We start from the raw sequence: 23,805 nt of genomic DNA on the forward strand, positions 1-23,805 counted from the left end.
ATCTGTACCGATACCAATATGTATTTTAATAAATTTCAATATAGTCTGTGTGAATAACATATACATTTCTGTGGATTTCATATGGATTTCAATTCTTTCATTTGATTTTATTCATTTGATTGTGAGGCATTGAAGGTTAAATTTATTGTCATTTGTATGCTTAATTCATATGACTTGTGTCTGTGAAAAAGCAGATTACAAATAAACTGTGCTCGCTATGGTCTCAAATATCATCACTGTGACTTTAGTTTACTCATTTATCATTATCTCAGTCAGTCTTGTGTTGCTATTTTGGCCAACAGGTGGATGAGCAACAGGATGCAGCCCACAGTTCACTTAGCAGCCAGTGTTATTCACAAAAAAAACATGTACTTGACAGCTAATGAATACCAAGGAGCCATTATTTATATGTTGCTCATTCAGTGTGTGTGTGTGTGTGTGTGTGTGTGTGTGTGTACCATGTGTGCAGCCAGTGTGTGCTGTAAAGCCTTCAACTCACAGACAAAATGCAAAATGGCTGAGTGAAGCAGGCGGAGGACAGCGACACTAATGCTCTAATAGCTCCGAGCCAGCTGAGCCAATCACGGTGAGGTATGACAGAGCAACAAGTGGAGAGGCTGCCTTTAACAGAAAAACCATGTTATGGTCTGTTGCAGAGTGCCAAACACACAACACCTGCACAATATCTGCTCTTATCTAAAAACTGCCACATCATCTCATTGAATGTGATGGAAGACATCCACCAGATTGAATCAGCTCTGATCTGATGTCAGAGGAACAGTGATTTGATCTTAAGAGTATACTCGTGTGCGTATCAGTTGGAGAACTAATAAAGGTGGATGTCATGTGCTCTGATGAGACACTTCTCAAATTGAAGGCTGCACATTAAACAACATACGACTCCTGCTGCCTTCAGAGGTCTGCAGGAATTTAATGAACTGAGAGAGAAGCAGAGGACAGCTCCTACTGGGTTGGTCTGATTAAAACCTATTCACATTTTAAACATTGCTCTATGTATTTCTGTGCAATCTCGGAAATAATCCACATTGCCCTTGCTGATGAGATGGCTTCAGTGACGCTGCTTCAGAAAACACATGGGTCTGAGACGTTTATTCTCAGCACAGCAACACCGTCAACTCACTTTGCAGGGCTTCGTGTGAATAAACCTTTCACCTGTTTGCTCCTCTCTTCCTACCCGTGCACAGCAGCAGCAGCACACGTTGCTCTTGGCACCAAAATACGCAGACGGACAGGCAAAGTGGATTTCAAGGTCAAGAAGCAGTCGGAGAGCTGATTGGGCTGGTCCTTACAATCAGTGACTGGAGGCCTCCGTCTCCTCCCTCTGTCTCTCTCTCTCTCACCAAAATAACCAGTTAGCTATTGCATTGTATGACAACCAGCAAGCCAAAAAATTCACCACAGGCTTCATGCTTCTATGTCCAGTTTAGCCTCCCAAAGCTGCAACTTACCACACCTAACATATTGCAATACAGAACTCACTTTTCAGAAGGAGCTAATATGAGAAAAGAAAACAAAGCATATCGATCAAATACCACTGAGCTGTAACAAAAGCTGTTGTCGACACATGTTCAGGTGAGGTGCAGTGGAGGGAAGAACTGCACAACCCATGATGAACAGACCTCGTGGTTCATTCTGCTGGAGCTGAGACATTAACAACATCCTGAGTTACACAAATCTCTGCAGATGCTTTCAATTCTCCTGGTTGACCAGGTTTTTAGCAAATGGATGAAATTGAGAGCTTATTTTAAAGGGGTCATATTATGGAATATTTTTGGCTGTTCCCTCAGTTGTTATACAATGATGTCATTAGTTTTAGAATTTGCATAATACCATCCCTACCTGTTAGTACCGGTACCGGTAAAGAGGGCAGGGCAAGCAGTGGTTCATTTGCATTTAAAGGGACAGGCACTGAAACCAGCTGTTCTGAACAAGGCTGTTTTGAGAGGATGAAAAGAGCTGTGACGTTTGATCCTTGGAGTATTTTGACCAAAGCATGTCACAGACATGTCTTTACGACACCTGGGAACTATTTTAATTTGTGGAAAAGGGACAGAATATGTCTCCTTTAATGTTACACAATGGTAGGTTTAGAAAAGGGTCTGTACACATATCCAGATTAGATTAGATAAGGAAGAAGTACATCAGAGTTTCCCTGAGTCAAGGAAGACCAATGTACACACAATTAAAATTTCAAATCCATCACTCTACTGTCGTTAATTTCCACCTACTGGCAGTTCTTTGATGGCTTTGGATGTACCACGAATAGGCCTAAAGATTTAAGATCTAAGATCACAAAACCTTACAGCTGTGTAGTTGAGATCAAAAAGTGAGAGTTTAAAGACGGGCGTGGTCTGACCCATGATGTTGTATCTACGGACAAACAAAGGGTCAGAACATCAATGTACTGATGAGAGTTACAACTGATGTGATCCCACCATTTCTATTTTTGCTTCGCTCTAATCAATCAGAGGTGAATAATATATCAATTTTTGGCATTAATGAGAGGAGTATGTCAGTTTAATGGTTATTTCTTTAAGTTCTTGTTTCTTTTGATTTTAAAGGTTTGCCGGAAATCTTTGTGAATGCCACTTGGCAGCTAATTAGCTACATATCAAAATCCTGACAACTAAGGAACTAAGCAAATCAGAGGTCTAGATTGTTAGTCTAGAGGTGTGAAAGAAAGCTTGTGTTTAATGTTTGCTCATGAGCCGACACACACAGACACACAAACTAGAAGAAACTCTTACCCGCTGTGCTCAGTTTATTGTCACGGTTACTGTTACCAGATGTTCCAGTAGGAGGTGGAACAGGAAGTAAAAAGCTGGTCTCGCAGCTCCCATGATGTCTCCTAGGCGGCGGGGATGACGGCAACATGGGTGATGTCATCAAACGGGGCGACATCATGGTCACCATCGCAGCCGCAGCCTCTGCGCCATCCATGACGGTGAGCGAGCGCCGGACGGCGGCGTGCGGGTAGGGCACCCTGGGCGGGCCCGCCGCTCCCATCAGGGCGAAATTGGGTACATTGGGCGCCATCACCGGCAAGCCTCCCATACTGGTGGGGTATGTCCCAGCCATCACCATGGGAACAGACAGGTGGGAACAGTCGGACATCGCGCGTCTCACCGCAGTCCGCTGTGGGAGTTCGCTAGTTTTTGTTTCTCTGTGCGGCGCAGCGGACGAGCCACCTCTCCTGTCCTGCACGTGATTTAAATCCTGCGACTGACCGTGAGCTGCAAACCTTCCTCTGCCAGGTGAAACACACACACCTGTCCTCGTGCTTTCGCTTTCTCCATCCAGCCCAACACCAGCGTTAGCTCTGCTAGCCGAGGCTGCTGGAGCGCCCGCCGAGGGCCCTGCAGGGGCCCCGGCTTTACCCCCTGGTAAGTCAGCAGCGGGGGGAGCAGAAGAATCTGGTTGTGTTTCAACACTTTGCCTTCCTGCAGCGGGCTTCGGGGTTTGATTTCCAGTTAGACCTGCTGTTGAAGTGTCTTTCACACTTCCAGATATAGAGGAACTGACAGATTTCTTTTCATCCTCTTTATTTACTTGACTTGAATTGGTACTTCCGGTGAAGGGAGCGCCCGGCGTGTTTCGCTCCCCAAGCCCCGGAGCCTGTTTTGGTGGGGGAAATAAACTCTGGCCTTGGGAAGACACTTGAAATCCCTGGATGTAAAATCCCTCTTTGTCGTCTGTATGATGATGCTGCAGATTATTCCGTCCGAGGTTCGGGTTTGTTGCGGGTTTGGGGTCTGGTGTGGAATTCAGAAACGATCTGCCGGGGGAGATGGAGGGGGAGGGTAATGAAGATGGGGGGGAGGAATAGGAGGACAGGGGACTGCTGGGGCTTTGTCCTGCGCTCCCTAATGACCCCTCCGCCCCTCCCAGTCTGTGTCCATCCTCTTTGGGCCTCCCCCTCCTGGACCCCTCATCCTCTATTTTCAGTGCCGGCGGCATCCTGAAGGTCGGCGGCGCCGGTGCTTCTGCCACCGCCGCCGTCCCAGACGACGCCCCCTCGGTCCTGCTTCTCCCTAATTTCACCTCATCTTCTGTCACAGTTATTTTGGACCCCCCCTGGGTGGTGGCACCCTGCCCCCCCGGTGCCATCTGGCCTTGGCACTGCCAGTCACTATGCTGGGCAGGGGCCAGGCTGGAGGGTGACACAGGAGAGGAGGCCAGGACCGCAGGGATGTTGGCACCAGAGAGGCCACTGGAAGGCTTGTGTTGCTGTTGTGGATGCTGATGCTGCTGCTGCTGCTGCTGTTGCTGTTGATGCCCACTGGAAGGTTGTCCGTACCCACCGCTGCCACTAATAATGCCCGGCTGCCAGGGCGAGCCAGACAGGAAGGACATTCTCCTGCTACGTTGTCAGGTCCCGTTGTTTTGCTCTTTTTCTGGCTTTGCCGTTCCTTCTCTTCTCTTTTTTTTTCTTCTCCTCCCTTTCTTGTCTCGTCTTGTCTAGTGTTAGTTCTTCCTCCTCTCTGTCTTCAGCTCCTTCTTCTTCCTGTCTTCTGATCTTTTCTGTGTTTTTTTTTTTTTAATTCTTGTCCAGGAGGCAAAAATGTCCACAGTATCCAAAGTGTTATGAGCTTGGAAAGTAGAAGAGGAGGCAATGTATCCTTTAAGTGATGGCTCAGAGTTGTGTGTGTGTGTATGTGTGTGTGGCCGTGCAGATGTGCATATGTGTGTTTACAGGCGAAGCTAAAGAAGTGCGTGTGAGAGTGAGTGTGTGTGTCTGCTCGTGTCGGCTTCTCTCTGAGCACTGCACGGATCAGCTGTGGGGCTAAATTGCACCTTGCTCTCCCTCCCTCTCTCTCTCTCTCTGTATCTGTTTTCTCTCTCTCTCTCTCTCTGACATCACACCGTCACGTGACAGCCCGGAATATTCCCTCATTCGCAGGAGCAAAAATTTTTTTCAGCACCCAGCCCCTAGCGACAAACGTGCACAAGCATACGCACACGAAGACACAGGATCACACGCGTGCACACGTGCACAGCGGCAGACATACATGCACACAGATCAATGATTAAGTCAGCGGCCATATGACAGCCACCGCTCACCAGCTGATGCAGAGAGACACAAGGAGGGGATGAGTGAGACCTCACTGAATCATGATGGTGTCTCTGTCTTATATCTAGTGCACATAAAATATATTATATATATATAGTATGTTTTATGTATATATTGTATGTATATATATATATATGTGTGTGTGTATATATATATATATAGCAAGCTATAATTGATCACACTGATAATATTGTGCCTTTTTGTCTTATAATTTATTTCGAGTGTTTCACATTTTCATCCACTTACGGTAATTAGCTTAATTAATTGACCTGATTAATTCATCATAATAATCATAAGTGCGATTCGCTCCATCTACAGGCTGCAAATATCTAATTCTTTAAAGTTTAAATTTGCTCCTCTCTGGTGGCTCAACTGACAGGTGTAACATTTTCACCATCTCCAGGTTGTTTTAAGGCTGGCATTTATTCTCACTTGAAAGAGCCACAGACATCTCTTCTACACATATGGGATAAAAGGAGGTGGCAAGTGAATGGAGACATTAACTGCTGACTGCTGAGAAAGTAAGCTCTCGAACCGACAGAGCGTTCTGCTACAGGGATTTGTTCGTCATTTGCTGGAAAACTCCGGGACGGGCTGAAGCTTAGTCTGCTGGAATGCTGCAGAGAGAGAACAGCTAGTGCACGGCATTAATCTGAAATAAGCGACAACAGTAACAGGAGTAATGGATCCAATGCTACCAAATTCCAGTGTTAGGAATATTATAAACCTGCTTTACTGATGTGATACACCACAGATAGAAATGTCAAAGTCTGCAGTGAGAAATGTCAGAATAGAACAGGTATGGCTCATAAAGGTGGATCATATTGGCTTGTTTGCCATGTGTGTTGAAATTAGAAGTTTGATATATGTGTTTTAAAAGCAATGCAAGACCAGAAAGAAAAAGAGGTCACAGCTTGTTTTTCCAAACTTAGAAAAACTCCAGACTTAACAAGTTATACTGCATTCAGGGCAAGATGGAAGAGAACCAAAGTACAGATGTGTGTGGGGAATAAAGTCACACATCTAGCCAAGATACTTTTTTTTTGGTAGTTGTAGATCAAGCCAAGTTTAGAATTCCAGCGAATATTATGGACTATTGACAGTGCAGTCTTCAGGACGATGTTGTGAGAGCACCCATCAACATGACACCCACCCATTAGCACTTGAACCACATCCATCTTTAACCTAACCTTAATTTTGATCAATTGCACATCTGTGAAGTTTCATGACTATACTGTGCACAGTGGTGATTCTACTACGCTGCTGTAATCCATTTTGGACCCAGAGAAACATCTACAAACTGGTGTTGGACACCTAAGACACTTTACTACATTGAACTCTCCTGGAGAGATGGACAAAAGACACAAGAATTTATCATTTAGTGTCACTTTTCATCTTCATATTAATCAGACCATTCAGTGAACCCTGTGTGGAGGCATCTGCATTTGCCTCCTAAAGGTCACTCACAAGGTGAAATCAACAACCAAACTCACAGGGATTTAGTGTGATGCTTTCATTTCAAGTAAGCAGCTATCAATCCTAAGTAGCAATAGCAAAACCTACCAATAGCTCTTCTTCATTCATGTACCACAACCACAAAAGCACAGCTGTGAGCAATGGGCCATTACTTACAGCTGCATTCTGGTGTGCTAGTTCCAGTGCCCTGGTATTTACAGCACACTGGACGTAGGTAACTAAGGTTACTAGGACACCTAAATAGAACCTGGTCTTAATTACTCTTATCAGTTACAGCTGTGCTTTTATTCTTGTAACAGTTCGAAATGTCTGCTGACAAGAAGACGTGTAGTTTTTCTACAGTTATAGAACTGAAACTGTTCCTCTGTCATTCCATCTAAGTGTAGATCATGAGCTATTTAAAGAGGAACTATGCAAGTCGCTTTTCCTCTGTTTTGCTAACCCTCATCCCGGCCATGTGCATTTGTTTTTAATGAAGCCAACGAGAAATCAATCCATGATAACGTTTTATATCATATACGATGTTATAACATGTATATTTGTGTAGTCTTATCTGTCATAAACAAGAGATTACGGGGTACGTTTGTGTTGTGGTGTCGCAGAGATGAGAGCTGGGACACCGGGTCGGAGGCTCTGACCTTACAAATATAGCATAGTTAAGGTAAAACTTCTGCATAGTTCCTCTTTAAGAACTAGATATTAAAGCATCGCTAAACCATCCGTGTCAAAAGCCCAGGCCTGGTGTTAGCATGTAGCTTAAGTAGCGAAATAAGATGGTCTGAGTCAAGGTTGTATATTATCCACTAGTGCCTTTCATTAAGTTTGACTGCTCCATATGGCTATATAATTTAGAATGCCATTTCCTATAATGCCCCATTAATCACAATTCCCCTAAAACAGACCAATGGTTAAACCAGATTGATGTCCAAACACTTTGAGGGCATGGTTCCTAAAAAGAGACCTTTCCACTTTAACAATGATCCAATACCCCCCCCCCCACACACACACACACACACACACACACACACAGGATTTGTACAACAGATGTGCAAGGAGGATTAAAACTGTGCTAAAAGCCAGGGGTCTCACCCCCAGCTCCACCACATCCCCCCTACACTCCATCTCTGTTTTTGCTTTACACAGGCTTTTGCACTTAACTGAGAAACCGTGTGTAAACGGCTCTACAAACTATTAGAAATACATTACATCTACCAAAAATCAAGAGCTTAAGCAATGCAACTACGCCCCAGGCACTAGGCTGATGCTGTTTTCCAAAGTGACACTGTGCAACATATAATGAACACCATGCACGCTGCAGAGAGCTGAAACTGACTTCAAGGAGTGCAACCATCTGGAATTCAGTTTTCTCTCGACGGCCTTTCTACTGGAGATACTTATGGTGTTTATAGGGAACTCAACCTTCCAAAAATATGCTCAAAGACATGGTCAAAACAGGATACTGCTTTTACATCATGTAGCTATGCATCACATGAATCGTTTCAGGAGGTAGTATTCTTTTCTTAAACCCGTCTGGACCATCAGTTAGCCAGTTAAAGAAAGTGCTGATCTGGGGCCTTATGTGACAACAGAAGTGTTCAGTATTCTCAGAGGGCAGAGAAGCACTGACAGCCGGTACATGTGTAGACAGTAGTTAATATCTCTAACCTGTGAAGCACTGGGAATCAGCTGTCAGTGAGACAGGCTAAGGTCGTACCTTTGAAACACTGTTTTAAACAGACGCTTGATGGAAAAAAAAGAAGAAGAAAAGAAAAGAAACTGACATCTCACTGAAGTTTTTTCACTGCACATGACAGCCGACTGTCTCCAGCCAACCCCTCCTCATCCCCAACACATCCAGGGCCTGTGCCCACATAATAAGGACATCTTGTCAAGCATGACTGGAAATGAATGAGCATTATTACATAATCCTCCATAAACAATTTGTCTACTGTAACCACAGAGGGAGAGTGAGCCAAAGAGAGGAAGAGGAAGACATTGGAGAGTTTGTTTAGTTTCAATAGACTTGGAAAAGGGTGGTTGTTATGCAAGAAACCCAGGGGGATGCTTGTGTTGAAGTGGGGGTCAGGCTCAGAGGTGACTGGTGCTTATAGGTTCTCAGGTCGGAGCGGAAATATTTGTAGGTTTAACAGCTGAGGATCTGAAGAAGTGAGTTCACATAGTTTAATAATTTTGATGTGATGATGGATGAATTAGATTTTAGAAAAAAACATGAACCTAATCTTCAGTATTGAGCTGTGGTGTGCCACGGCTGCAGCGGTGACCTTTAGCTAACACTCCTGCTGATGTCAGTTTCACTGCAGCTGCATTGAGAGATGTCATTTTCTCCAATGCATACTACAGTGGAAATGTTTGCTCAGTACAAGTTTCATTTCATTTTCCTCGTGTTGAATTTCATCTGTGTTAAGTGTTTAATCCTGTTAGGAGAGTATTACTGTCTAGGCCTCACTACTGCTAAAGGAACTATTTCACTGCTGAAGGTGGTTTCTTGGTGGGAGTGGTGGTGACTGTCTGCAAGACAAAGGTTATACTGTAATACATCCTCTGAGCTGCATTAGCCTACATCTTCACTACAGATCGGAGGCTAACTTGTTGGAGGAAAGTTTCCAGATAGGCCAGGGCTAACTGCTTAGCATGCTAATTTCAGTGGGAGAAAATAGAAACATGAGTGAACACTGGTGTTTGTTGCGGCTGGAGCTGGTGATGAGTAAAGGAATGAATGTTTGAAGCTGGATTAGCATTGTTTCTTCTAGACTGGTAAATAAACGGCAGCTAATGCTAGTGTTGCTATGCTATGTTGCAGTAACAAGTGTTTGCTTGAATTAAACTTTAAGACCAGCTGCTTGTTTCATTTCATCTATATTTTGCATTGACTGATACATCTGGACCATCATCCTCCACCAGGTAGCAGCTAACCAAGTTGATGTGACTATGGGAGCCCAGTTAAAGCAGAAGTAAGCGGAATGTTTGTGTTAATATAAGTCTTAAATAGTTATATCTTTCGACAGCAATCACTTATATAGTCCGTTTGGTCCGAAACACGGGTCTGTCAGTCACTCTGTTCTGCTGTAAGCCAAGGAGGAAACTTTCCTTGTATCCTACAACCTTTATCCAATGAAGAGAGAGAACGGCATAAAGGGGCGGTCCTCTCTGTGTGTGCAGCCAAGGGATGCTCGTGAATGTGGTGACGTAGGGACGAGGGCGGGGACTGCTAACTCCATCGGCTGACAAGAAGTTAGCCAAAACGACCGGATCGCTTACTTCTGCTTTAAGTCAATATAAAGTGAGCCGACATCTAGCCCAACTGGATGACTGTCTTTCCTCTGCTTGGTGGATCATCATGCTCTGGGTTTGCTGTGGGGAGCTGGATGAGCCCATGTTTCTGCATGTATTTGTTTACATTTTGTCAGCATTTGGCTGAAAACACCACAGTGTCTACACTACAGTAAGTAGCCTACAGCCTCATAGGGCTGCTAGCATGGCTGTATACCCTTGTCAAAGATTTACTTCAGTCCGATAGAATGGGCTTTGGCTGAGTGCAAGTGAATTAAGAGGAAAGTTTAAAAGTTTTAACAGACTAGGCAATTTGATTTTTTATTCTTAGACCAGGACTAAAGCTAGTAAAGTCTATGATGAATCCTCCTCAATGAAGATTGATTTTCAGTTTTTGCTGAAAATATGTGAAGAAGTCGTGTGATCCTGTTGGAGGAGCTGAAACAGTGGTGATGCTGCTGATTTGTACTAGCCTCATTATACAGAACCATAAACTGCACTGCAGCCACCAAAGTGATACAGGTAAATCAACAACTATAACTGCAAACCCTTGGTAGTTCTGACCCACATGACAGCATGGGTTACTTGTCTTTTCATCCCCAACCAGTGCACCAGTGTTTTCAAACTATACTGCTTTGACAAACAACCCACTGCACACATTATAGAGAAAAAAACATTCAGAAAATGTCTATTCGAAATTTGACTTTTTTGTTTGTTTTATTGTTTGATATCTTTAAATATTTAAGATTGTATGCTTTTTACACCTGAGTTACATGATGTACATTGTTATGCACAACCAACAAAGGCAAGGCAAGATCAAAATGATACGAGTCGACTGCTGTAACTTTAAATAGTCTGCTGCAAACCTGGTATGACAGTTTAAGTATGATAATTTAAAGCTGGTAAATATGGCTCCCGAAGTGAAACTGTGAAAATCTTTAAAGCTGAATCTTTGGCAGTTTGGTCATTAACAAGCTAGACCACAGAGAAACTCAGTGGGAGACAAATAAAGGAATACAAGAAAAGTTCTAAAGCAGGAGGCCAACACGAAAAGGCCAAGAAAAAAAAGACAGGAAGAAAAAAGGAGAGTCTCAAATTAAATATGATGCTCTTTCAGCGTTTTATGCAGGCAAACATGACTGTAAGTCACTGTAAACCCTCCTTATGAAGGTCACAGATTGTTGAACATCAGCTGGAGATGAGGAAACGGAGAGCGAGGGCCCTACAGCTGATTGCCCATGCTGCTGGGCAGAGGGTGAGAGACATAGAGATGGAGAGAGAGAGAGATAGAGAGAGAGAGAAGGGTAGAGGCTGGTGGGAGGGGGGGAGGAAGAGAAGGAGGGAGGAGGATCTTGTCAGAGCGTTTCTATTTTTACTCTTCAACCTCACTTACTGTCACACCCAGTCCACCTCTTCTCTGTCCCTCCATCCCTCACTCTTTGTTTCCACGGCAACCGCCTCCCCTGTCTCCCTGACAACGCCTTCCCCCACATCCCCACCAACACCCCCATAACCCCTTTGCGTCTTCCCACCCCAGCCGCTGATGCAGTGATTATTATGGTACCAGTGACACGCGGGAGTCTGGGCTTGGGGGGGGGGGGCGTGACATGGATGGAGGTAAGAGAAAGGGCGAGGAGACAGAGGAGCAAGTGGGAAGAGGGGGTGGAAAGGGCAAATAGAGATAGGAGTAGGAAGAGGAGTTGAGAGAGGATGGATGGAGACAATGAGGAAGACATGGGAAAGAGGGATGGAAATCTGGGAATAGATTTAGAAGTGAGACGATGAGGGACAACACGTGGGTTGAAAGAGGAAAGAGAAGCAACAGGATAAAAATCAAGGATGAAGAACGAGAAAGAGAAGGATGAGGAAAATAAAATAATTGGAGAGGAAAAGAGTGAACCAGACAGAAGTGAGAGTTTAAGACGAAGACAGAAATTGGGCTGAAGGGTGGGAGAGAAGGAGGACAAGTAGGAAAAAATCCAAAAGCTCTGCAATAGCCCACTTTTTGCTCTAGTAGCTTTAATCTGGTCCGTCTCTCTGTATGTGGTATTGGCCCAGTACAGTGCTCAGGAGTTGACACTGGATTGGAGAAAGAAGTACGTTGTCCTGACGTCAGTGAAATCAAGAACTTTAAAACCGACAAAATCAACCTAAAACTAAAAGAGGCAGACACAACTGACGGCTCCTTCTGGCCCCGACAGAATTCTTCCAAACAGCAGGTGTGAAGGAAGACAGAAAGACAGATAGACAGAAAGAAAGAAAGAAAGAAAGAAAGAAAGAAAGAAAGAAAGAAAGAAAGAAAGAAAGAAAGAAAGAAAGAAAGAAAGAAAGAAAGAAAGAAAGAAAGAAAGATGTCAACCTTCAACCCGGTCATTAAAGCGTCCTAATTGAGATCCTGCAGTTTGCAGCACTCATGTTGGGCCCGCTCATGAGGAAAATTCAGCCTTGAAGAGAGACTGTAAATAGGATTTCATTTACCCACCATGCACTGGCATCATGCTGGGAGACACTTCCATATACGTCCATCACATACAGGGGAAATGAAATGAGTTCTCATGATAAGTGAGGTTAGGACGGAATAATGTGATGAGTGACTGAACCGAGTGACACACTGGGGTTTTTGCCATCATCCTGCAGGTAGGAGATGTCAGGACTCACACGGAACATTATCTCTTCAACCTGAGTCAATTCAGACCAGTAGCACTGACATGTTCTTTTTCATGTGTTTGCTGTTGGTGAATTTTCGGGGTTTAATTTCTGTCATTTTATATACTTTTATCAAATATATACTGTACACACATACGTTTCTCTGCTGAGAAAAGTTTCAAACTGCGTTAAGCCCCTGAACACACCATGTATCTTGGGATAGTTCAACATTTTGGAAAATTAGCCCATTGTCATAATCCCTAAGGTCATTACTTGTCGATGCAACCTATTTTTAGAACTGCGGATCAGAGCTGCGAGCTGCTCAGAGCTACAGAGGCTAATGGAATTTCTTGGTTTCCCTCATCAAATACACAATCCAACAACTACAAAACGCTCTGGTGGACAAGTTGTGACCTGCACATAATGGAATGTTATGTTACGAGACAGAGTTGTTTTCGAGGCAAAAAACAGCCACCGACAGGAACACACATCAGCGGTTATGCATGAATTTAACTCTAAAACAACTCTGTCTCGTAATGTTCTGTTATCTCACACCAGAGTGTTTTGGAGTTGTTGGATTGTGTATTTGATGAGTTTGATGAGGGAAACCAAGAAATTCCATGAGCCTCCGTAGCCTAGCTCTGAGCAGCTCGCGGCTCTGCTCCGCCGTTCTAAAAACAGCTTGCACCGACAATTAAAGGTAACAAACCTACTTCTAAGACTATAGGGATTATGGCAATGGGTCAATTTGCCAAAATGTTGAACTATCCCTTGAAGATAATGTTTCACACCAAATATCAGAATGAGAAAAAAACTGAGACTTGATTGTTGCTATTGGTGTCGGACCAGGCTTCTTCTCAAACTGCTGATCTCCTGGGAATTCCACACACAGCAGTCTCTAGGGTTTTCACTCAGAGAGGCTTAAGTCACTCAGATAATCACTCAGACCACCAGAGTCCAGCAGCATGAATCCATGAAACCAACCTGCTCTGTGTCAACAGTCCAGGATGCTGCTGCTGTTTTGTTTTTTTTGACTCACTCCATGTCACAAAGCTAAAGTCGTCTCATGGTTTCATCAACATGACAATGAGTTATGATATCAGCGGCCTCCCCAGTCTCCAGATCTGAACAAAACAGAACATTTGGGATGTCGTAGACCAGGCTCAATCAACATGCACATTCTCCTGGTACTGGGTGGTGTTGGGAACAGATCCCCAGTCAAATTCAATAGAAAAATCACAACTTGCTCCCGCGCTCACATAAGCTGTTTAATGGGTCAGTGTTTCGGTCTGCTGACCTTCATCAGGACCATCAGTTATTCCTCTTTGCCAGCGGCTGCCATTTGTCTCTGCTGAGCTCCAGTTGCACAACTTCATGGTCAGAGCTGCAATTTCACCCAACAGACACCTGATGGAGCGAATGAGCAGGGCTGAGACTCCAGACCCCCCCTCCCCTCAGTGCTGCACAACCATCACACACTGCAACGCGATGATCTATCTGCAACATTAGACGGCCAATCACAACACATGTGGCTCCCCAGCCGCCGTCTCGATTCATAGATTTCACTTTGGCTTAATCTCAATGGCTCACTCTCAAGGACAAAACCAGGTTAGTCTGTGTGTGTGTACTAGGGCTACAGCTTTGTTTTGCCTACAAGAATACTGTGTCTTTCCCATTTCACAGGCCACATACACACTAATGGTAAAAAGTGCGGACGTCCTTTCATTATGTAATGGTGACAAACATCAAAACTGTATTTCAGAGAAGGATGTGAAGGGAAACAGAGAAGATAAAGACAGAGGAGCAGAGCGACGGTCACTCTAACACACTGCGCAGACATGGGACAACCTGCTGCCAGGACACCACCGAGGACAAAGACAAAACCTGAACTTCTGAACCCAACCAAACCACTGGTGTCCTTCCTGCTTACACCGTCCCTGTGGTGAGGCAGGACGATGGCAGCATCATGCTACAGGTTTCTCCTCGCCGGGGGCCGGTCAGAACTGAAGAACTGCATCAATGTAGTCTAACACTTTAACAAATCCTTCTCCTGAGACCATGTGAGCTGAGGCTGGGTGGGCAGAACATCTTTCAGTGCAACAGTGACCCAAAATGAACAGGCATCACAGGGGCTGGAGAGGCTTTGACTGTCCCTGAGTGGTCCAAGCCAAAGCCCAGACATAAAGCCCACAAAGCATCTGTGGCAACATCTAAGGATTATACTGTAGAGAGTGGAGATGATGCAGACCGAAGCTAATCATTAGAAACTTAGTATAGGCACAATTTACTGCTTGAAACAGTGTGATCAAGAGTGTAATAGCATTTAAGTAGCCACTGAGTGTGCCCATCGAATACTACAGTACAATCTCCTGTCAGGTCCTAATAGTTTCTAATAAAATCTAATGAATGAAAAATCATCTTTTCACAGTTTTAGTGGGCTACTTACTAAGGCCACTTTCTAAGAAAAACAGTGTCGTTATCTATTAATTTTAATATCAAAAGGTAGTGCCATGGTAAAGTGATATGGAATGATATGTGTGGTATATTTGATATGAATGAATTACTTTTATTATTGTGTGATGCATACTTCTGTATGACCAGTCCGCATGGGCTTAAAAGACACCAAGAAAACAAACTGGGTCCAGAGCACATCATCAACATATCAAAAAAATAAGAAAACAAACAGGGGTTCAAAACCATTATCCCCAAAATAATAATAATAATAACTAGAAAATTTCCTCTCGGGAAATTTTGAATGGGCCACGGGAGCTACTGCGGGTTGTGCCATCTCTGTCAACATGGGAATCAAACCCACGATCTTAAGGTCAAGACAGAGCTGATCAGACAGACACATGATCATCTTTCTATAAGCACTGATATGGAGGAGCTGTAACCACATTAGGTTACCTGTGTGTGTGCGTGTGTGTGTGTGTGTGTGTGTGTGTGTGTGTGTGTGTGTGTGTGTGTGTGTGTGTGTGTAACTGTAATCACATGAAGCTGGTTCTAGAGTCTGTGTGTGTGACTGACTTGGCACATAGTTAGTTAGTAGCTGCATCCTGTGTCAGTCTGATTTAGCTGTGTCTGTGTTTATAAACATTTAAACGAGCGCCAGGTGGATTGTTTATGAAGTTAACGAGCTCTGGCCTGAGGATCAAAGAGGTTACCACGGCGATAGGGGCCCCCGCAGGCTGAGACAGACAGAAACGTGGAGAAAAAGAGCCATTTTCTGCCTCTGCACCGGTCTCACAATTAGGCCTAGCATGACAAAACGGTAACTCCTATCAGAACAAAACACAGATCAACGTTGCTCTAAGGACTTACTGAAAATTTCGGTACGATTTGGTGTTTCTACAGTAAATATTTTGGCGACGCTGGCAGTTTTAAAACATCAGGCCGTTCTGCTTCTCTCAGAAAATATTTGTATTGGACTCAATGAGGAGCAGAGACAGACGTGGCCGCACTCAGAGGCTGATTCTGTCAATTCTGTAAGTCTCTCTGATATTTTGAGCACATGACATGAGAGATAACAAGTTTGTCTTACAAATTCTGAAAAAATTATGTCTGTAGAGTGTAAATTGTGGCCGTGCTGACAGTTTATCCAGATAAAATACAGAGTGTTTCTTCACTCTCTCCCACTCTAACCGATGATGTCACGCACTCTGACACGAACATTCTGTCCAATACACACCCATTATAATCTCATAATTTCTCCAAAAATGATCATGGTCATTGATCATGGATTGATCAAAAACTATATGACCTATCAAAACGTGGAGTAATACGACAATACACAAGACTTGTGTCTACTGTTTAAAGTTTAAATGGAGTCTCTAGATGAAAGTATGCCTGAGCAGTAGACTTTTGTTAAACTCCAATGATTGGTCTTTTTCGCTCTTTTTTCCCCGCCCGTCCCATTGACTTACATGCAAAAATTTTGCGCAGTAAATCGCGACTTACGTCGCGAATAATTCGTACACTGTTGAGAAAAGTAATAGCACACCGATCCCGATCAGGACGCACATTTCTCTTCGAGTTGCAGGACTAGTAGCGAACCGAAAGTTGGCCGGAAGTGGAAAAATAACTAGAAAAAGCATTTCCAAGAATGGAAATGGTGTGACTGCTGATAGCAACTGAACGCTGTTGCAGAATTAGCAAATAGTGCAAGCTGTGATCACCATACAAATGTTTGACCAAGGTCAGAATCGAACCCACATCCTCATGGTCATTAGACTTCCACTCTGCCTCTAGGCCACGGTGCACACACAGTTGCAGAGACTGTTGTCTGTTAATGATCTGCACACTGTCAACATCAAGAAAGCTTGAGAGTCAAGCTTGAATGACTTAGAATGAAAATGTCTGTGAATTTCAGGCTGAGCACTAACCATATGGCCACAGAGAACCTGAGTTACAATGAGCTTTATACTATGAGGAATCAAAGACTGTCCAATGACAGCTGAATAATTGGAATCAAAAGTCAAGCAATGAAGTGAAAAGACTGAGGCAGGAATCGAACCCATGACCATATGATCACTAAACCTTTACTCTGCCACTCGGCTACAGAGAGCACACTGCTTTCAAAACTGTTGTCATTCATTGTAATGTGATGATGTGCTGCAAACTGGTATGAGTAATCAAGGAGATAACAAACACCTGTAACCAATTGAAGGCGGGGGAGGAGAGCAGAATTCAACATAACATAACAAGAGTTCTTCCCTTGGATTCGAACCAGTGACCTTAGGGTTGGCAAGCAGTTACCCTAACCCCTACACTACAGTGGAGTTGTGAAGAAGAGAGGTTGAGACTTTGATGAATGTGAGATTTTTTGTGAAAAAGTTAAATATTTTAAAAAGTATAAATAGTTAAAAAGAGAAAAGTAATGCCGATAAAGTTCAAAAAAAGCTGCACATTTTGATATATGAATTGTTGAAATAGCACAAAGTATGAAGGACTAGAAGAAGACCGTAAAAAGGCGGAAGAAAATGGCCAAACAGAAGAACAATAGTGTGACTGCTTCAGCAGTCACACTAACTAGAAAAAGCATTTCCAAGAATGGAAATGGTGTGACTGCTGACAGCAACTGAACGCTGTTGCAGAATTAACAAATAGTGCAAGCTGTGATCACCATACAAATGTTTGACCAAGGTCAGAATCGAACCCACATCCTCATGGTTATTAGACTTCCACTCTGCCTCTAGGCCACGGTGCACACACAGTTGCAGAGACTGTTGTCTGTTAATGATCTGCACACTGTCAACATCAAGAAAGCTTGAGAGTCAAGCTTGAATGACTTAGAATGAAAATGTCTGTGAATTTCAGGCTGAGCACTAACCATATGGCCACAGAGAACCTGAGTTACAATGAGCTTTATACTATGAGGAATCAAAGACTGTCCAATGACAGCTGAATAATTGGAATCAAAAGTCAAGCAATGAAGTGAAAAGACTGAGGCAGGAATCGAACCCATGACCATATGATCACTAAACCTTTACTCTGCCACTCGGCTACAGAGAGCACACTGCTTTTAAACCTGTTGTCATTCATTGTAATGTGATGATGTGCTGCAAACTGGTACGAGTAATCAAGGAGATAACAAACACCTGTAACCAATTGAAGGCGGGGGAGGAGAGCAGAATTCAACATAACATAACAAGAGTTCTTCCCTTGGATTCGAACCAGTGACCTTAGGATTGGCAAACATCCACCTTAACCCCTACACTACAGTGGAGTTATGAAGAAAAGAGGTTGAGACTTTGATGAATGTGAGATTTTTTGTGAAAAAGTTAAATATTTTAAAAAGTAGAAATAGTTAAAAAGAGAAAAGTAATGCCGATAAAGTTCAAAAAAAGCTGCACGTTTTGATATATGAATTGTTGAAATAGCACAAAGTATGAAGGACTAGAAGAAGACCGTAAAAAGGCGGAAGAAAATGGCCAAACAGAAGAACAATAGTGTGACTGCTTCAGCAGTCACACTAATAAGAAAAAATCCACACAATAACAGTAGTGCCCGGGCGAAGCCCGGGCACTGGTCCCTGCAGCTATTTCATAGCTGTTGGGACCAGTGCCCGGTGCGATTGCCCGTGGCCCTAATTAGCTTCTGCTCATCAGAGCACCAAAATATCTCAGATTTCATTTGGGATGCATTCTATGCCAGCTGTTTTCTACAGTTATACTTTGTCCAAAGCATTTTTTTTAAACTTCTTCTGCTTTCTAATGGATGGATCTTTACATTTTTAAAGGTACAATATGTTCATATAACATGATGAACTCACCAACAACAATAGTACAGCCAGAGTATTCGCATTAAAAATCTTTTTTTGCAGACTGCAAATCATGTTTATGTTTTGAATTTATGTGTTTACATGTTGCGCCACCTAGCCCTCTCTCCCAGTCACGGCGGCGTCAGTGGCATTTCAGCCTCAGTCTGCTTCCACTGAGCTGCCGCTACGGCTGGGAGAAAAAAACAGATCGCTGTGTTTTGAATTTGACTGCAGTAACCGTTTTTGGCCACATTCTTATGGCACCTTTAAAAAATCTCCTCTCAGCCTGTGTCTTGTCAGAAGTTTTTTTGTGCATTCCAATATGGTTTATTCCTAGCTATTTTGAGGTATGTTCCTCTCTGACCAGATAAATATTTTCTTGATAGATGATAATTTGAGTCATTAACAGTAAAAAGGTACCATGTTCAAACAGACTAGAAAGGAGTCTGGCCTTCATCAAGAATTTGCAACACATTTTTGAGACGAGCAGTGAAGAAATGTTCAATTAATTGGGATCAGTGTTTTCGTTACATTAATGTCACAGCTCAGACATAACAACAAACCTGTTTCAAAAAGAGCACATCACTGTGTTCATACAAAAATTTCACAAGAACCTAAATTGATCAAATTTCATGACACTTCTATGATGATGCTGTAACAGCATTACAACTCAGTCTAGTCCCGCACTGAGAGAGGATCAGCTAACAGAGCAACATGCTCACCCTGGGACAGCTTAGTGCTGACTGAATAAGCAGAGAGGACAGTGTTGATGGCGCTGCACTCTGCAGCACAGACCGGCTCTCAACAAACACTGACACACATAAAGCACTGAGGTGGACCAAGAGCCACACAGCTCCTTCAACATTCACTGACACTTCAGAGAAGTGAGAAAGAGTCCTGCCTGTGACTCTTAAAAATCATTGGAACATTGCATATTTATTTAATATTTAGTACCTCACATTTCCCTTTAGTGACAATAATAGTCTCACACCAATTTCTATGGTGGGAAATACAACTTAATTATCCTCTTAGTAATGCCATCTAGTGGACCCTGGAGGGTATGTCATGCTGGAAACATTAGACTGTGCCAAAGTTTCCTCATTTGTCTTTTCCTCAAGTCTTTTTAGAGAATTCTCTATACAGTATAATATCAACCAAACAGAAATGCATAATGCAATGGCATAACTACGGTCAGACTGCTGTAAGGTCAGGGTGTCTAACCTCCACACAAGTTTCACATACGAATAAATACAAAGAAACGTGTCTTACCTGTTCAAGGTCGTGTCATTGATGGCATTATGAAACAGAAAAAGGGAAAGGGGAGAAAAAACAGTTACTTCACAATCAGCCTCACAGTGGTAAACACATTCTCCAACACTAAGGATGCCTCGGAGCTTGAACCTCTGTTATAAGACGTACATCATGAATGTGTTTTAAAACTCCATTTAGAATTTCTGGAAATTACATTTTAGAGATTTGTCATCATTACAGGTGGAAGGCCACTGTGCTGGACAGCACTGTGTTAACTGCAATGTTAGACTAGACTGGAGGACTACACTGTTAGTTTGGAAGCTGGATCTTCAGGGTTAGATATAAGGATTTGACACATTTTACCAAGAATGATAAGTCTAGGTCATGTTTTACTAGAGAGGGGGAGCATAAAGCCAATATAAAGGTCAAAGCAGATTGTGGGATATTGACACGGTGCTGAGGACTGCAGCTGATTTCAACTGTCATTTAGGATGCTGTACTAGACAAGTACAGTTTTACCTGGATTAGACAGAAACAAAAACATTCTCTGTTCACCTATAAATATCACTGTATATTTACAGTGAGGAATCAAGGTCAGAAGTGCTTAGACTTCAAATCGCTTTAGCTTACTCTTGATTCCTGACCTTTACTCAAAGTCAGCTTATTAGTTTTCTTCCACAGCTTTCAGCCGAACCTTGTGGCCTCCTTCAGCAGACTGTGTTTGCACAGTTTTCTTTGAAACGGTCCAGTTGTCATCACATAACCTGACAGGAAGGACGCCCAAAGAATCTGGGCGTCCACCAAGACCAGCATCAAATAAACAGAGGTGCAAACATGACCTCCTTGGTGAAGGTCAATAAGGAACTAAAGCCACTTGCAGGTGGCGTCATTCGCTGATTTTCCATGATGAAGGCCAAGATTTGTGGTGGAAGATATCTAGTAAGGGGACTTTGAGTTATAATTTTTTGTCAAACTTTTGCCTAAGGGTACAAATACAGAATACATTAGTATAGGCTGTCACTGTTTGATTTTAGACACTGAGCTAAAACATATTTCGTCTCTAGCAGACAGACAGCACTAGATGCCAAATGTTAATGTTCCGCAATCTCTTAAAATCAGCATTTCTACTTCAACAGAGAAAATCATCTTCAAGTCAAATACATTATAAGCAATCACAATAGAAACACAAAATATATACACACAGTAAACGCAAGAGGCATTTGAGGCAATAGGATGTTTGCCATTTGTGTCTGACCAACATAAACCACATTTTACATGAATGGTATATCAGTTCCCATTGCTATGTTAATTTGGCTCTGTGCAGTTTATATTCTTTCACAACTATTGTTGCATATAACCATATGTGTGTATATGTGTGTTTCTATAGAGACAGAGAGAAGACAGTGGGAGGTTAGACATGGAGTCGACAGTTAGATGAAACAGTAGACAGTGCAGCAAGCACAGACAGTAGAGCTATCAGAGGAAGCAAGTCAATAATAAAATTGCTATGATCATGGTAACAGATACACAGAGGCAGGCAGAGGGAAAATCAAATCAGGCAACTTATCAGTTTACCCTTGCACTTTTGTTAATACAGGGCCCGATCAGCACGGCACATTTGTGTCCAGTACTTATCAGCACTAGGGAATAGAGTTATACTTGGACACAAATGTGTTTTTTTTTTGTTTTTTTCGATAAATGTCTGAGATAAAACTTTATATTTTTAGAGATTCCATCTTTCCATCATTTGTGTCTACAATATAAAGATAAGCTGTTCATCTCTTGGGCCGTGGTTGTTACAAATACATGGAGGAACGGATTAAGCACCGAGCAGACCTGATGCTCAATCTCACAAACAAAGAGCCATGCATACAGGAAGAAAAAATAAGGGCTATTTCCAACTATCCTAGCCTACAATCCAATACGTTCAAACTATCCCCATGTTATTGATAATCTTGCCTGTAGTTCACCAACCTTCCAGTGGGGGGAGCTGTGGCGATGAGGACTCCTGGTGCTCTGAGTGTGCAGGGAGAGAGGGTGGGGCTGTGGGGGTGATGGAGGGAGGGGGGAGTGCTGAGCTAAGGGGCGTGGCTACGCTTATGGAGGGGGGTGTAGTGTTTGATGATGAAGCGGGAGGGGCTTCGGCGGCTGAATTAAAGGGCGCGGCCGAGGGGACGAAAGGCTTGGCGTTGACATTGAGGGCCGAGGTGATTGCGGTGGCGGGGGCCGTGGGCAGGGTAAAGTCTGGGGTGGTCTTGGTGAGAGGACAGGCTTCTGAAGCGGGGGCGGCAGTTTCTTTTGGGGCAAACTTTGTCAGGGGTGCAGAAGCAAGGGCGGGGGTGTTGGTGATAGGGGTGGTGGTCTGTGAGTCGGGGGTGGAGTCCTGAGGGGTCTGCAGGACTGAATCGAGGAAAGAGAAGGTCTGGGAGACTGGACTCAGATTGTCCCCTGTCATTAATGCTAGGCTACCTCTGACATCCGCGGCTACACCGCCTCCGCCGGTTCTCCCGCCGGCCGCTACGCTAGCATTAGCTTCGGGCTTGCCGCTCCAAACTTTTTCCTCGGCGGCCTTCTGCCGGTCTTTAGTCACTGCGGGGAAATCGGCTACGCACATGGGCTCGTAGGAGCATGGAGGCGAATCTTTCGCGAGGCTAGCATGGGTATGGTTGGTGAAACTTGTGGGTATTTGTGCAGAGGCAGAGGGCAAAACAGGGCTGGGGTTGCAGTTTGGAGCTTTGGAGTCTGATGGACCGGAGTCGGCAGCTGTAGCCCAGGTGGGAGCGACTGTGGCCGGTGTGGGAGAGAGGGGCTGCTGGGGCGCTCCCCACTCCTCCGGAAGTCTTGCGCGACTTTTAGTCTTCCTGCCTTTTACTCTACCCCCTCCTCCGCTCTCTCTGATCTCCCACTCCCAATTCTCCTCCTCCTCCTCATCTTCGTTATCCTCTGCCTCCCGGCCGCCCTTATCCTGCTCCCCATGTTTGTCTGATTGGCTGATGTTATTCTCCTGGCCGTCCAAGAAGTCGTAGACCTCATCGTGGCCCTTCCTCCTCTTCTTGCGCCGCCTCTGCTGCTGCTGCTGCTTGCCAGACTCGGCCCCTGGCCCTGCTCTCTCTGGGCTCTCTTCAGAGGCGGAGGATGTGGGACTGGCGTCGTCTATTGAGCCGCTGGGAGAGAGGACAGGAGCTGCCGAGGGGGGAGGGTTTTATAAGAGGAGGAACCAATCACATACTGTATCACAGAATCACCACCAAAAAGCCACCAGACTGTGGTTACTATGGAAGTTTCTGCTTGTTCATGTTGGACTGTGTGAACCTGCTGCTTCATCTGTGCAAGAACTGGTGTAACAAAAACTGATATGTCATACAAGCTGAGGTAAGATTTTAAAGGGGACGTATTATGGATATATGACTTTTTGAAGGCTCTTTAACAGATATTTGGGTGTTTGTCTTGCCTTCCGGCCCCCAAAATGTGAGAATTGACAAATAAATCTGTAATTTTCAGGTTCCCTAGATTGAAATCCATGTGGTTTTATGAGCTGTTCCCTCAGTTGTCTTCCAGTGATGTAACTAGGTTTCGAATTTGCATAACATCCCCCCTACCTGGTACCAGTAGAAGGGGTGGGGCGAGCAGTGGCTGATTTGCATTTAAAGGGACATTTAAGATAATTCACCTAATTTATTCCCTCATTCTGGGGAAGACGTACTGGTGTGGGTGGAGTTGTGTTTAGTTTGCAATAAACTGTTAAGGCAGGCAGTAAGAAAAAGGCTTTCATTCTTACACAGAATAGTAT

General features: G+C 43.8%; 1 protein-coding gene across 1 annotated transcript in view; it reads right to left on the reverse strand.

Moving 5' to 3' along the window:
- map4l (microtubule associated protein 4 like) overlaps positions 1-23,805 on the reverse strand; it is a 154,356-nt gene that overhangs the window by 50,040 nt on the left and 80,511 nt on the right. The window contains exon 5 of the mRNA XM_085803685.1: positions 21,990-23,198. Within this exon, the coding sequence (XP_085659811.1) occupies positions 21,990-23,198 (1,209 nt within the window). The remainder of the gene's footprint in view (positions 1-21,989; positions 23,199-23,805) is intronic.

Source organism: Trachurus japonicus, chromosome 17 (genome assembly GCF_045865225.1).
Source record: "Trachurus japonicus isolate A0001 chromosome 17, Traja_1.0".
In the NCBI taxonomy this organism is placed as follows: domain Eukaryota; kingdom Metazoa; phylum Chordata; class Actinopteri; order Carangiformes; family Carangidae; genus Trachurus; species Trachurus japonicus.